This window comes from Borostomias antarcticus, assembly GCF_949987555.1.
Source record: "Borostomias antarcticus genome assembly, chromosome: 4".
Lineage (NCBI taxonomy): Eukaryota > Metazoa > Chordata > Actinopteri > Stomiiformes > Stomiidae > Borostomias > Borostomias antarcticus.
In genome coordinates, this window is record NC_140237.1 from 20,869,704 (window position 1) to 20,883,867 (window position 14,164).

The window sequence follows — 14,164 nt, forward strand, 5'->3', positions numbered from 1 at the left end:
TGGAACGGAGCCCAAGATGGCTCATTGCTCAGCAGGGGGGTTTAGATTGTCCAGGGGGGCTGGACTGGTTGTTCTACACGCAGCCCACCGCCCACCCCCGCCACCTCCCTCTCAAAGCAACCCCGAGGCTATTAGCTACACACAGCAGCACACAGTCAAGACACAATATCCACAGCCCCGGTCTGCTCCGCCGTGTTTGAGTGTATGTGTGAGAGAGAGACAGGTCCACAGTGCACATTTATGTGTATCGTACAGTATGTGTTTCTGAGGCCTGAGTCTTCCTGTCTGGGTTTTGCGCATGTGTGTGTGTCTATCTTTGTTTGTGTGTGTGTGTGTGTGTGTGTGTGTGTGTGTGTGTGTGTGTGTGTGTGTCTCCCTTCTCAAAGCAACCCTGGGGCTATTAGCTACAGACAGCAGCACACAGTCAAGACAAAATATCCACAGCCCCAGTCTGCTCCAGCATGTTTTTTGTTTTTTTGGGGGGGGTTCCTCCATGCTTCATAGCCTTGTCAAGTAGTGCTGTATTGCCTGTGTGTGTGTGTGTGTGTGTGTGTGTGTGTGTGTGTGTGTGTGTGTGTGTGTGTGTGTGTGTGTGTGCGCGTGTGTGTGTGTGTGTGTGTGTGCACGCGCACACGCGTGCGTGCCTGTGTGAGACAGGTCCACAGTGCACATGTATGCGTATCTTACAGCATGTGTGTTTCCGATGGCCGAGTCTTCCTGTGTGTGTTTTTGCATGTGCGTGTGTGTCTATCCGTGTGTTTGTTTGTTTTTGTTTGTGTGTGTGCGTGCGTGCGTGTGTATACAGTGACAGGTCCCCAGGCCCAGCAGGACGCCGTCTTGTTTTCCGTCCCACGCTGCGCCTCACGCTATGCGAGGATAAATATTTTACTATCCGGGGAAGCCATGCCTCCTGGATGAGTCCCGGCCTAGGCACTGAGATGACCTGGGTCGCCATCAGCTTCACCCTCTACTGTTTTATTCCCTTCTCCCCAGACACAAATCGCTGCTCCAGAGTGGACCTACTGTCTGGGCCATTATTCTCTGCAGAATTGGGTGGGAAAGGTCACCAAACTAAGTGCTCGCGCAGCTGAAACCAAACAGAAATAAAAGCAGAGATAAATAAGTAAAGCCGCCCATCAGCGACAACAAGCCAGGACAGAACGGGAGGAAGAAGCTAAGTGCAGGGGGCGTGAGCGTGTGTGTGTGTGTGTGTGTGGGAGGGGTGGTAGTGGTGGTGGGGGGGTGGTAGTGGTGGTGGGGGGGGTGGGCTCTCTCTCTGCCTCTCTGACTTTTTCTGGGAAGTTTTGGGAGATAGAGAGAGAGAGAGAGAGGCATGAATTATTTATCAGAAGAGCTCGAGACCGGAGGAGATTCTTGGGTTCTTCTTCTCTGGTAAAGGTGTGACTCACAATGGAATAGGTTGTTCAGCGGAACCCAACGAGGTGTCTGATAACCAATCGGGCCTTTTTCTAAGAGCAGGCGTCCTCCCTTTCTGTCATCTGTGGAACGACGCTGGATCAGAATTCAGTTAATTCAGTGTGAGGTGATCTCGTACCCCCGCCCACAGTGGCCTCTGGAGAAGATTGAAAGACTGTAATAAGTGATATGACTGGGAGACCGTGCTTGTAATATGATGACTATGAAGCTATAGTATGTCTATAATTGACTTGGAGCATCAGACAATAGCGCGCTCTAAAGGTATTGCAGATGGTAAAGGATGTATAGGGCTGAGACTCGAGTACAATACCGCCCTCCCCCCCTTCTCTCTCTCTTTCTCTCCCTTCCCTGCTCTATCCCTCCCTCAATCCCTCTGTCAGGACAGACCCAAAGGTGAGGCTTTCTTCTGTAGCAGGTCATCAATCAGCAGTGTAAGCCAGGCCCTATAACCCGAGGGGGCTGCCTACACGCCGGTCTGGTCCCTGCTGATAGCATTCAGATAGTCCTGATCACTTCCTTCCTCCTGGCCCTACACACACAGCTCAGGTCGAACAGGCCAGACCCTGTTTATCTCAACAGTCTGTATCCAGAGGTGATCACTGGTGGTCACGGGGAGGGGGTTTCTAGCCCGCCAGGACCCCACAACGACAGCAACATACACCCTGGTACGGATAGTGGTGGTTGCCAGACAGTGATAAGTGGCCCTCTGCTCCCCTGCATCTCCCCTGGTGTACCGTGGGCCTACTGTGGAAGAGAACAAGCAGTGTGATAAGAGGGTGTGTCAAGAGCATTTAGTTCTGTGTTTGCTCTGAACGTTGTTAATGGCGGGTCTCTCTTGCGTTTTCGGTGTTTCTCAGAAGGCCGCACGACTTTGCGTTCGCGTCAACGCGGGGACGTCCGTCTGAAAGATGGCAGAGAATTCAGAGTTGGCCTGTTAAGGCCAGCGGGAGCTTCGTTTATCTTTCGGCCGTCGGCGCAGCGCAAGGCTGTCTGTCTTCCAGACGTCTGCTTACCATCCCGTCTGCCAGGCTGGCTGGCTTTGGGTACACACAGTCCTCCCTGCTCCTGTGTGCCTGGCTTTGTCCCTGTTCCGTCTGTTCGTACACAAACCCTGAGAAAACAATCCCGGTTTGTGTGCTTTCCTGTGCCTATTGTTGCCCCTGCTTCTCTGTGCCCTTGCTAACATCCACTTGTTGTAAGGTGAAGACAAAGCCGAGGGACATTTTGCTCTGCCCTTCTGCTCTCCCCCACCCCGACCCCCACCCCGGCCCTTCCTGTTACCCCCGGCAACCCTTGACCCTTGAACCCTGTGAGGCGGGAGCTGCCGGCCGGCTGGCGGGGGTGCGCGGTTGAGGCTTGCCGTGTTTCTGCCGGGAGGAACGGGGAGACCAGTAACGCCGGGCTGTGCCGACACCCTTGCAACGCAACACACATACACACACCCATAAAATGTTCTAATAATTTTTTTTTCTCCTTCCTTCCTTGAGACCTTCAGCACTAAGACAGAACCCATTCCTCAAATGCTTGTCATCTTTCAGTCTCTTACCATCAGTGTCCCTGAGGCATGAAACATAGTCTTGGTAGCTATGCTCTTCAGGGCTTTGCCTAATGGTTTTTCACATGGCCTTTAGAATTACATAAAGGCGGTAGCCATTGTCGTGGGGAAGAAAGGAGAGGGTAGGACAGGGAGAAGCGTGTTGTGTGCATGTTTCTGAGAGCCTCACTCATTCTCCTCATCTTTGTGTGCGTGATGGAAGGAGACATTCCTTGCTTTGAGGTGCATTCCTTTGACTATTTCACTACATCTTTTCAGGCCTCCACCCCCTAAGCCGAACAGAGAGGCAGAGAAACATGAAACCCGAGTGGATACACAGTTTCTGTTGTTAGGGTCGGTGGGTTGGGAGGGGGTTAGGCGGGGTGCATTGTCAGTCGATGGCTGTCACTGAAGCAAGCTCAGTTATTTCCCAGAGAAATTATCCTGTCACCCCACCTCTGTACCACCCTCCTTCCTCCCTCCCTCCGTCGGCTCCATTGTTCTCATGTATCAAGTTCACGGGGGTGGGGGGTGGAGGACGGAGGACGCTAGGCTTGGCCAGGTAATGGAAGTCTAGCCCCCGGTTCTCCGGGCAGGTTGAATGGGCCTGAGCCCCCGCCCCCCCCCCCCCCCCCCCAGCCCAGCCCCGGACGTAGCTGTCTGAATGGGGCTAGCTGTGCCGCGGTCCCCCGCCCACATATCTCCGTCTCTCTATCAGACAACTCTCAGGTTTCTCCTGGCCTGCGTGGCTTCTGACAGATCCATATTTCAACGTGCCCCCCCCCCCTCCTGCTCTCTTCGAACCCCGCCCCCCCCCCCCCTTCCAACACAAGCATCCACAAGCACTGAATGAAGTCATGGTCAGGGACACATCGTCTTCATACTTGTATGACTTACCATTACTGTGGTGTTGTCCAATGACTTCTTCCTTATATTTAAGTATGTACCCATACTTCTACATTATTTGTGGAAATTAAAGTGACAATTGCAACTCTTCATGTTGTTTCGCAACTAAAACCTTCCTTAAGATAACACTTTATTAATCCCTTGCGGGTGGGTGTGGGGGGGGTTATTCAGGTGTTACAGCAGCAGAGAGCGACAGAAAAAAAGTACTGAATACAAAAGAAGCAGGAGAAAAACTGCTATACATAGTACACATAATATAGTAGTAATAATAAACAACATTCAAGATCCGTTTATTGGCCAGGTATATCTGGTTTACACACACTAGGCATTAGTCTAGGGTAATGGCATACGCTGGTGGAGACGACATAGGACAGGCTGCAGGACAAGACACGACACTGCAAAGACATGGCAGTGCAAATACAAAATATATATATATATATATATATATATATATATAATATAACCAATGAAAGGAAATGCACAATGCAAATTACGCAATACAGAATAGAGTGTGATGAGCGTATGTACATGAGGGACTGAAGGAAGACCTAGACCAAGACTGAAGGAATACTCAATCGAAGCTCAAATAAGTTCTCCTTTTCTGCATATAGTGTTTTAGCTTTCACTTGTCTTCCAGTTGCAGTCTGGCCGTGACAGACTCTGGCTCTCTGTGTTCCAGTCTCATCTCTCAGCCTGCGGTGGCTTAGGGCAGTGTTACTGTCTCATCTCTCTAAGGGCAGTGTTACTGCGGCTGGATGTTTAAAGGAGGTCTTGAACCCTTTAGAGGGGGGGGGGGTTGAGGCCTGGTTTACACGACGTCGACGCTGGGCAGACCCTGACAGTTATCTATGAAAATAAGTTGTTTCAAATGCATTTATTTAGGGCTGCCTGTCTTCAATCATAGGAAATCTTGGTCAGCCTGTTCTCAGGCCTACATTTCCAAAATAGGGTGATCCTATTCCTAAGTTAGTAATTAGCCTAACTAGTAGGCCTATTCTTTATTCAGCATAAGTTGTATTATTATTATTATTGTTGTTGTTGTTGTTGTTGTTGTTGTTGTTTCTTTGCTAGGCCAGGCGCTTCCACTCAACTAACTTCCACTCGACCTCAAGTTGGTCTACCCTGGATCATATTCCATAACCTCTCATTTTGTCCATCAATCCAAATTATTTAAATAAATGCGCTTTCTGAATAAAATCATGAGTTTTGCTTTAGTCCAATTGTTTGAGGTGGCAATCCGAGTCTTAACTCAGTATTTTTCTCTTGAAGTTCCGGTTAAATCAAACATGTTAAATATTATCTGAGGTTTTTAGTCTTCATGCAAATGACCTGCATGATCCCAGTCCTTGCAAAATCTTATTGTCTCATCTGTGACTAAAAACTCTAGATCACACAAACATCTAGATATGAGACGGTGTCAGACTCTTGAAAATCTTTTTGAAGTCTTCAAGTGTATGTTTGGAGATTGCACTTTGTCTAAATGATATAATGCTGCTGCTGCTGTGTCTGGAGATTGCGTTTTGACTATTATAATGCATAAAGGAACAACATAGATAGAGCAGCTTAGAATAGCAAAACATAATGTAACCGAATAGCCTAACAAAATGGAATAAAGATAGTCCTACATTTTACAATGCTGCACAACCATAGCCTGGAAGCCAGACGTCTGGCTTCCAGGCTAGCACAGCCATACATTTTACAGATTGGGCTGGACTTTAGACCCTTTTGTCAGCATCCTGCTCAAAATACGCGCCTGCGGCTATGTATGGAAGCAAATCAATCATCAGTCTTAACATAACATAGATCATATAATAAGGAAACTATTTTATTACAGCCTATAGCCTATTTTTGTCTAACAAGCTTTATTGCTCAGCTAATAGAATCTTGGTCGGACAAGAGTATAGGGCATTGAATCTTACAATCACATTCTGGGCTTTAAAATGATGTTGTGTTATAATTTAACCATAGCCGACGGAGCTTCATCGTTATCAAAACGAAATCGCCTTCGCCTGCGGAATCCATGGAAATGTGAACAAAAGCCCCTCACGGCATCCTCGAAACTTCATGGATTTTCACAACGCTAACGCCATGTTCGTGTGACTGCGAGGTGCAAACGGGAACGGAAAGTCCCATAAACGGGGGGAGGTTTGGGGGGGGACATCGCCGTGTGACCCAGGCCTAAGGCTTCTAATCCCCCCCGCTGTGCTCTGTAACCCACATGTGTCACACGCGCTGGCCTCCACCTCTCAGCTCTGAATATTTCACACACACACACACACACACACACTATTTTCTTTCGCCGTCTCTCAAACACACACATATTAACTTACTGTTTCATGGCCTGGCAAACACACCCACATTTTCTTACATGCACACACAGACACACACATGCACTCAGTTAGGATGGCCTTTGATGGCAGTGTCTGCTCTAATCCTGCATGCTCCTCAGTGCTGGGAGTCGTACTCTGGGGAGAGGAAGGGGTGAGGAGGGCAGGGAGGCGGCGACGGGGGGGGGGGGGGGGGGGGGGGAGGGGGGGGGGCAGAGGGGGGAGCCCGCTGGTTTTAATGATGGCTGTTCCACTGCGACGGCCACGGTCTGATCCTGTCCGCTCTCATTTTATTCCCGGCCAACAATGTTACGAGCTCTCTCTCTCTCTCTCTCTCCCTCCCTCTCTCTTTTTCTCCCCCCTCCCTCTCTCCCTCTCTCTCCCTCTCTCCCCCTCTCTATCTCTCCTTCTCTCTCTCCCCAGCTCTCTCTCCCCAGCTCTCTCTTCCTTTCCCTCTCTCTCTCTCTCTCTCCCTCCCTCTCCCTCTCTCTCTCTCTGCCCCCCCCCCCATCCCCCCAGTAAGCTCCCCATAACCTACTGTCGTAAAATGATGAGAACTACTGCAGTGCTTTGAGCAGCTGTGTTCAGTGTGAAGAGGCTCCAGCCTGGTCTAGAGATTGCTTTAGAGTGGCCTTGTGCTTTAGAGTGGCAACTGGCTGCATCTTCATGTAAGGTACATCAGTGTGTGTGTGTCTGTGTGTGTGTGTGTGTGTGTGCGTGCATGTATCCCTATGGAGGTAGCCCTCCGGTTACGAGGGGTTACACCGGTGGCTAACCCTTAGTGCCTGAGCGTTTGGCGGTGTGACTGCTGCTAGATTAATCCATCCCACACTCCATCAGTCACCGGGCACAGGTTATTAGCACGGGGCACCCATACACACACAAACACACAAAAGCCCTTCACCTCTGCTGCTAGCCTCCCCGTCTACCTTGCCCCCGAAGTTTTCAGCGGTGGCCTTGGTGGTGAGAGGCCATTTGTCAAACCCCAACTAGAGTCTCCACTTGCCTCCTATTAATGAGGCTACCTGTGCTTCGGGAGTAGAGGTGCACGCACAAACGCGCATATTGCTCTGCAGACACAGACTCCCAAACACTAAAGCAAACCCACACACAGCCTTACACGCATGCTAACACACACACACACACACATGCACGGTTTCTCACTGCTTCGCACACACTCGTACAAACTCTCACACATGCACATTCTCACAGTGTCTAGTCTGCAATGTGTCATTTGCTGTGTCCCGAGAGGCTTATAAAAGTCCCATTAACATGGCTCTCCTCATTGGTTCTGACAGCTTGATCAATTAGACCCCTCCCCTGCTGACCCCTGAGCCGCTTTGACAGGGAGGTCAGACACGATGGATCACTGGGCCAGCACGCACTCTCTCCCTCTCTCTCTCTCTCTTTCTTGCCCTCTCTCTCTCCGTCTCCCTCTGTCTCTCTTCTCTCCCCCTGTCTCTCTCTCTCCTTCTCTCCCCCTGTCTCTCTCTCTCCTTCCATCCCTCTCTCTCTCTCTCTTCTCTCCCTCTGTGTCTCTCTCTCTCCCTCTGTCTCTCTCGTTCTCTTACTCATTCTCTGCTCTGGCTATGTTGAGGTCTGCAGGTTGGTTCCCTTCTGTGTGTGTGTGGTGTGTGTGTGTGTGTGTGTGTGTGTGTGTGTGTGTGTGTGTGTGTGTGTGTGTGTGTGTGTGTGTGTGTGTGTGTGTGTGTGCGTGTGTGTTGTGCGTGTGTGTGTGTGTGCGCTAGGGTAGAGGCCGGCAGCCTCTGTCCTAGCAGGCTGGTATCAGGGGAGCAGGTGTTCAGTGGCCACAAATGAAGTGTCACACAGCAGTCCGCGTGCTTCACCTGAGACACGGCAGATCTTATCTGCCCACTCTCAGCATGAAAGAACACACACCTGTCCTGCTGTAACACATGTGTGCTGTGTGCATGTGTGTGTGTGTGTATGTGTGTGTGTGCTCATGTTTGTGTGTGTAAGAGAGGTCCGGAGAAAGGGAGGGGGGGGAGGGGAGGGAGGGGTTAGGGTTTTCTCAGTGTACCGTAGTCTAGCGAAGTACGATGACCTCAAACGTGGTCTACGAAGCTCTTCCTCCTTTTAAGATAAGATAAGAGGAGGAAGAGCCTCCTCTGAACGCGCGGCCTCTAGGACCGCCGGCACGCTCGCCACGAGCTCGAGGAAGCCAACTCCGTCTCACTGTTTACCAAACACACACACCGCCACCTCCATGAGGGCGACGACGGGGAGGGTAAACGCGAGTGGAGAGGAAGGTCAGGGGGTGTACCCCGGGGGAGGGGGAGGGGTGGAGGAGGTGGGGGCGAAGGGAAGCAGGTTTTGTACTGTGCTGTACGTTATGTACTTTACTGTAGCATGTACCGTAGCAGATGGTTGGAAGGTTAGGTTGGGAATGGGGGGGGGGGGCAGCTAGAGGTTCCTAAGCCGTTCAGTGGGGGGGTTCTGGGAGAAGAAAGGGGGAGGGAGGGGGTGGGTGTTGTAGGTTAAGGAGCATCATGAGAGAAATTAATTGGGGGTGCGAGAGGAGAAGAGGGAGTAGCATGAGGAAACAGGGAGTTCTTTGAGGGTAGGGGGGGAGGAGGGAGACAGGTTAAGAGTGGAGTCAGGTCCAGGGAGACTCAGGGAGCCGTTCTAATGATGTCCACGGGCCTAATTGAATATTGACGTACTGGTGTGCGAGGCTAAATGGGTTCTGTCTGACTCGACGCCGTCGCCCACCAGAGATGCAACTTCAACCCGTTCTACCGTTTGATCCGAGGGGGATCGTTAGAATCCTGTTACTATGGCTACGGGCTTTAGGCGTTCGTCTTTGTCCGCGTATCTGGCGGAGTTGTGTTTTTAGAGGTTGTCCATGCGACAGACGTGAAAGCGCTGGTGTAGCCAGCCGCAGAGGAATGCAGCTGCAGACCCCGTTCGATAGCGAAATTCATTGAACTCCGCGTCGGCGAAGACCTGTCCTTAGAAGATGTTTATTTTAGGGCAACGCTGGGCAACAAAATTGACTTCCTCTCTGGTGTTTCAGAAGCCTGTCCCACCCCGTCTCCGATTTAATACCTTTTAAAGGGACAATCTGTCTGTTTTAATAACGCTGAGCTGTTTGCTCCACTGCCTGCGTTCTGACGCCCTCCTTTGTTTCCACGGTGACGTTCTCCAGATGGTGAGCGCCAAAGCAAGACTCGGCACAGAATGTTGTCTGATCACAGGGGAAGAGCACACACACACACACACACATTGTTCTGCATAAATACACACGTGATGTGAAGACATACATACATACAAACAGCCTTCTCTGACTGTGAGTTCTCCTTCCACACTCACACACACGTACGTGCACTATAGCTCAGATACCAAATGAGCTGTAGTAGCCTACATTTTCTCTTTCTCTCTCTCTCGCACACATGCACACACACACACGGTGCAGTACAGTATAATAAAACCTGTGTGTCACAGCCTCACAGGAAACAATCTCTCCTTTATGTGACCGAGATGTCATTAATCTTTATGGAGGTTAACAAATGCGCTCGCATGGAAGGTATATTTCATGGGCAGACACCCGACAATGGGGCCATTGTAGCAGCTGACTCCCGCTGCCCAGTTTGGGCCGTATGCGTTCACTGCTTTTCGGTTGGATTCGAAACAGCATCTCACGTCACAGATTCTATTCCTCCCCTCAGAGGAATGTGTTTGTGTGTGGAAATGTATGTGAAACACGGAGGCAAGCAATGTTCAGAGCAGTTTATTTGTTTTGTTCCCGGAAGCCTCGATTTATTTCCTGAATGGGGGGGGGGGACCCATGCCTTCGTCCATTTTTCAAGCCCGGCCCGCATTGCTATTACTCAAAACAAAACTTAGATGAATGGTGCGTTAGGACTTCCCTTTGTAGTGGAGTAAGAAGACCTAATATAATTCACTGCTCTCCAGAAGTCTTTGCGCTCCACTGCAGCGCTTCTAACAGGGAAGCAGCGAGTCCTCACAGTAATCCATTAGATTTCCATTAGTTCAGATTCGTGTGATTAGTTCTAATTAATCAGTTCGGGCTGCGGCCTTCACTCCTCCGACCGCTGCTCACGTTTCATTTTCGCCCTCATTTTTCAGCTCTCCGCCGAGCGAGCAAACGGGCGAACGGACCGCCGAGGCGAGAGAGGGAGCCGTGTAAAAACTCACCTCGCCGGCGTTCGATAGCCACCGGTCGGTGCCGGGGACGTCCATCCCTCACTGTTCACAGGCCTATTGATGTTTCTGGGGACCCTGATTTCCCCCCTCGGGTCAAATACCATAAACAACCACAGACGCTAAGAGACTCGAAATAGTTTGGGTCGATGTGGAGCCCGACGGTCTCTCCATTTCTCTGTTCCCGCTTTCCGCTGCCGTGCCGTCAATGTGTTGAGAACCTACTGCTCCGCAATCTTATTTAGATACAGCCGTTCTTCTGTTCTCTGTCTGTGTGTGTGTGTGTGTGTGTGTGTATGTGTGTGCGTGTGTGCGTGTGTGTGTGTGTGCGTGTGTGTGTGTGTCTGTGTGTGTGAGTGTGTGTGCGTGCGTGCGTGCGTGCGTGCATGTGTTTGTGACCATGTGTGATGATGATGATCTATCTTCCTATCCTCGCTTGTCACTTTTCCTCTGCCATTACTGCTATTGTGATATATGGAGGATCAATTTATCAACCAGCCCACGGCTCGATCTTCTCTCCTCTCCCACCGTTCCCATCTCCAGCCTCTGCACAGTCCCTTCATTTCTTCATCTGTTCACCCCCCCACCCTCCATCCATCCATCCTTCCCTGGATGTCAGGGGGGGCTTGGAGGGGGTGGGGGGGTGGGGGTCCTTTGTGTCTATTGGGGTAGTCTGAGGTGGTGCCTGTCACACCGGAGGCGCGGTGCTGGATCCACTGCGCCGGCCCGGCTCGTGTCAATCACTCAGCGTCCGTTTGGGGTGGGGGGGGGGCGCGGTGAAGACACACTTCAACCGCAGGACGCCGCCTGTGGCCTCCCAGTGTTTTTGCATTTCTCTAATGGTGCGTACATGCGTGTGTGTGTGTGTGTGAGAGAGACATGCCGAATCAGTTATGGTGGGTGTGAGGTTAAATCACTGGGTCAATTCTAATATGATTACCCCAGCCAGGCGCCTTAGTGCAGCCTATCTCAACACTAGATGATCATAATAATAATAATAATCATAACATTGTTTTGTCTCTCTCTGTGTCTCGCTGCAGGACCCCGTGGTTTAATGGCTGGGGCTTCAACCTGCCCAGGGGGCAGTCTCTGCTGGATAAATGGAACCAGGTCCCAGAGGGCATCGACATCCTCATGACCCACGGTCCTCCCCTCGGTGAGCCAATTAACCAATCACAGCTCCCTCATCACCATACCTATTGTAATAGGCCTGCCCAGGGCCGGACTGGCCATGTGGCGTACCGGGCAAATGCCCGGTGGGCCGGACCTACTTGTGGGCCGATCTAAAAAAAAAGAGCTAACGAACGGCCCATAGAGCAGGGACAGCGGCCCATTGGTCCATTTTCTATACTGACACTGGGCTGGCCCAATCATATGTAGGCCCCACCCCTCCCTCTGTTAGTTTCAGGTGTCATTTGCGTGGGCCGTTAGAGAGCCAGCTGGCCTGTACCCCCGTCAACAAATCGCGCAGCAGCACCCCCCCCCCCCCCCCCGTCAAGAAATCGCGCAGCAGCATCCCCCCCCCCCGTCAACAAATCGCGCAGCAGCACCCCCCCCCCCCCCCCCGTCAAGAAATCGCGCAGCAGCATCCCCCCCCCCGTCAACAAATCGCGAAGCCCCCCCCCCCCCCCCCCCCGTCAACAAAACGAAACTGAAGGTGTTCCATCTCACCGCGTCGGCTCGGCTAGTGGCCTGACTGGGGCTACATTTCCCGGTAGGAAATATTCACCCAGTCCAGCCCTGGGTCCGGCCGATTGTGGTGGGCCGGTCTGGGCCAAAAATGCCAGGGCCGATTTTTTGTCCCAGTCCAGCCCTGGGCCTGCCCATTGTTATTCAAATCTACATGAATGCATTACACAGGTGGTGCAAAAGGGTGTGTGTCCGTGTGTGTGTGAGTGTGTGTGTGTCCGTGCCTGTCTCTACACACCCCATTTGCCGTGCAGAACCAGTCAACCTATGAAGAGTAGTGTAGACTTTCAAATATTAGATTTTTGATAGCGAGGCTTTTTTTCTCTCTCTTTTTTTTGTAAAACAGAGCTTGGGTGAACTCGTTTACTCCTTAGGGGCAATTTTGATTTTGTTTTCGTTCACTGTTTATCCCGGCCTGCCGTGTCTGTGGGCTCCGTCTGGCTTTATTGAGTGATTTCCTTCTCCTCGGCTTCTGAAGGCAGCTGCTGCTGTGGCTGGTCGATTGCATAGAAACTCGATTTTGCACCAGTGTGACAGACGCCGCCCGATTGGATGAGGGGAGATAGGGCAGGGAGAGAGACTGGCTGGGGGGCTGGGGGAGGGGGGGGGGGGGGAGCCACGGAGAGGGACTGTAAAATAGGCCGGGGAGAGACGGATAAGTGCTCGAGCCTTGGTCTGATCACAGAGGGATGTAATTTGTGTGTGTGTGTGTGTGTGTGTGTGTGTGTGTGTGTGTAGGGTTCCGAGACTGGGTCCCCAAGGAGCTGCAGAGAGTGGGCTGCGTGGAGCTTCTGAACACGGTCCAGAGGAGGGTACGCCCCAAGCTCCACGCCTTCGGAGGGATACACGAAGGTCAGTGGCGCCCCTCCCGCTCAGGGTCCGGGACCGGCGACCGCCGTCCTCATATGATGACCCAACCCGTCAGGGGAGGGGGTGTAAACCTGGGCCTGAGATCAGGGGGGGGGTGTGTCTAAGTGTGTCTGTGTGTTTTGCCATCGCTGATTGGTCCGTCTGTGCTCCCCCCCCCCCCCCCCCCGCAGGCTACGGCATCATGACAGACGGGTTCACGACGTTCATCAACGCCTCCACCTGCACGGTCAGCTTCCAGCCCACCAACCCTCCCATCGTGTTCGACCTGCCCAACCCCTCCAGCTCTTGAGACCGACCGACCGACCGACCCCCAGACCGCTGGGCCGAATGGGGGAGGAGGAGGAGCGGTGGAGGGGGAGAGGGGCACGGGGGCGGGGTTGGGGTTGGGGAGTTAACGACTTTTTTTTTATTGATATGTTCAAAAAGTTCTACTATGTGTTTCTTTCCAAAATATCGGTCTCCTGTAAGATGTCAGTGAAAGGAGGGGGGATGTGAGGGGGGGGGGGGTAATTGGTTCAATCAATCAACAATCTTGCTGTTGAGGAATATCGGTTGGATCTGTAAGATAAACGACGCTTGTGAATTTGTAAAATGTCCTTATTTTTTTCTTCACGTTGGCTGGACACTTGGGTATTGGATGCCATTGTTTATTTTGTATGATCTGATGTTTGTTTGTGTTATGTTTTATTTGTATTTCTTTCTGGCCAGTTCTGCTTTCTTATTGGCTGACAGGGACGCTGCCTTAAACTAGCTTTAACGTTCTCAGCTAGAACCCCCTCTCTCTGCTATCTCAGAGGAAGTTCTTATTTATTACCTGGACAATACCAGCCAAACTAACACCCATAGAGCAGGGACACAAATCAAATCATGAGCTTAAAGACTCTGTAACATCTCCTTCTGCAATTCTGATCAATTTGGGGAAAAAAAAGTATGTAAAATATATAAATATATATTATATATACATGTTGTAAAACATCTGTACTTAAAGTTGTTTGTGTTGGTTAAAAGCATTCTGGTGCGATTTTTTTATTTGTGTACGCTTGTACGTGATCTTCATGTTTCTTTGCCCGTCGAACGTTTCCTTCCTGCTTCGATATTTACTCCCATCATAGGCTAGAGGTTTATCCTGGATGACAAAGGAAATTGCAAAGGATTTTTAGACTCATTTCATAATCCAACAGGTGGTTGTTATGTTTTTTCCTTGTTGCAACGCGCC

General features: G+C 51.2%; 1 protein-coding gene across 1 annotated transcript in view; it reads left to right on the forward strand.

Annotated features, from left to right (window-relative positions):
- Positions 1-13,265, forward strand: part of mpped2a (metallophosphoesterase domain containing 2a) — a 42,972-nt gene extending 29,707 nt beyond the window's left edge. The window contains exons 5-7 of the mRNA XM_084437229.1: positions 11,430-11,545; positions 12,817-12,930; positions 13,119-13,265. Of these exons, the coding sequence (XP_084293355.1) occupies positions 11,430-11,545; positions 12,817-12,930; positions 13,119-13,237 (349 nt within the window). The 3' untranslated portion in view covers positions 13,238-13,265. The remainder of the gene's footprint in view (positions 1-11,429; positions 11,546-12,816; positions 12,931-13,118) is intronic.
- The last annotated feature ends 899 nt before the right edge of the window (positions 13,266-14,164 follow it).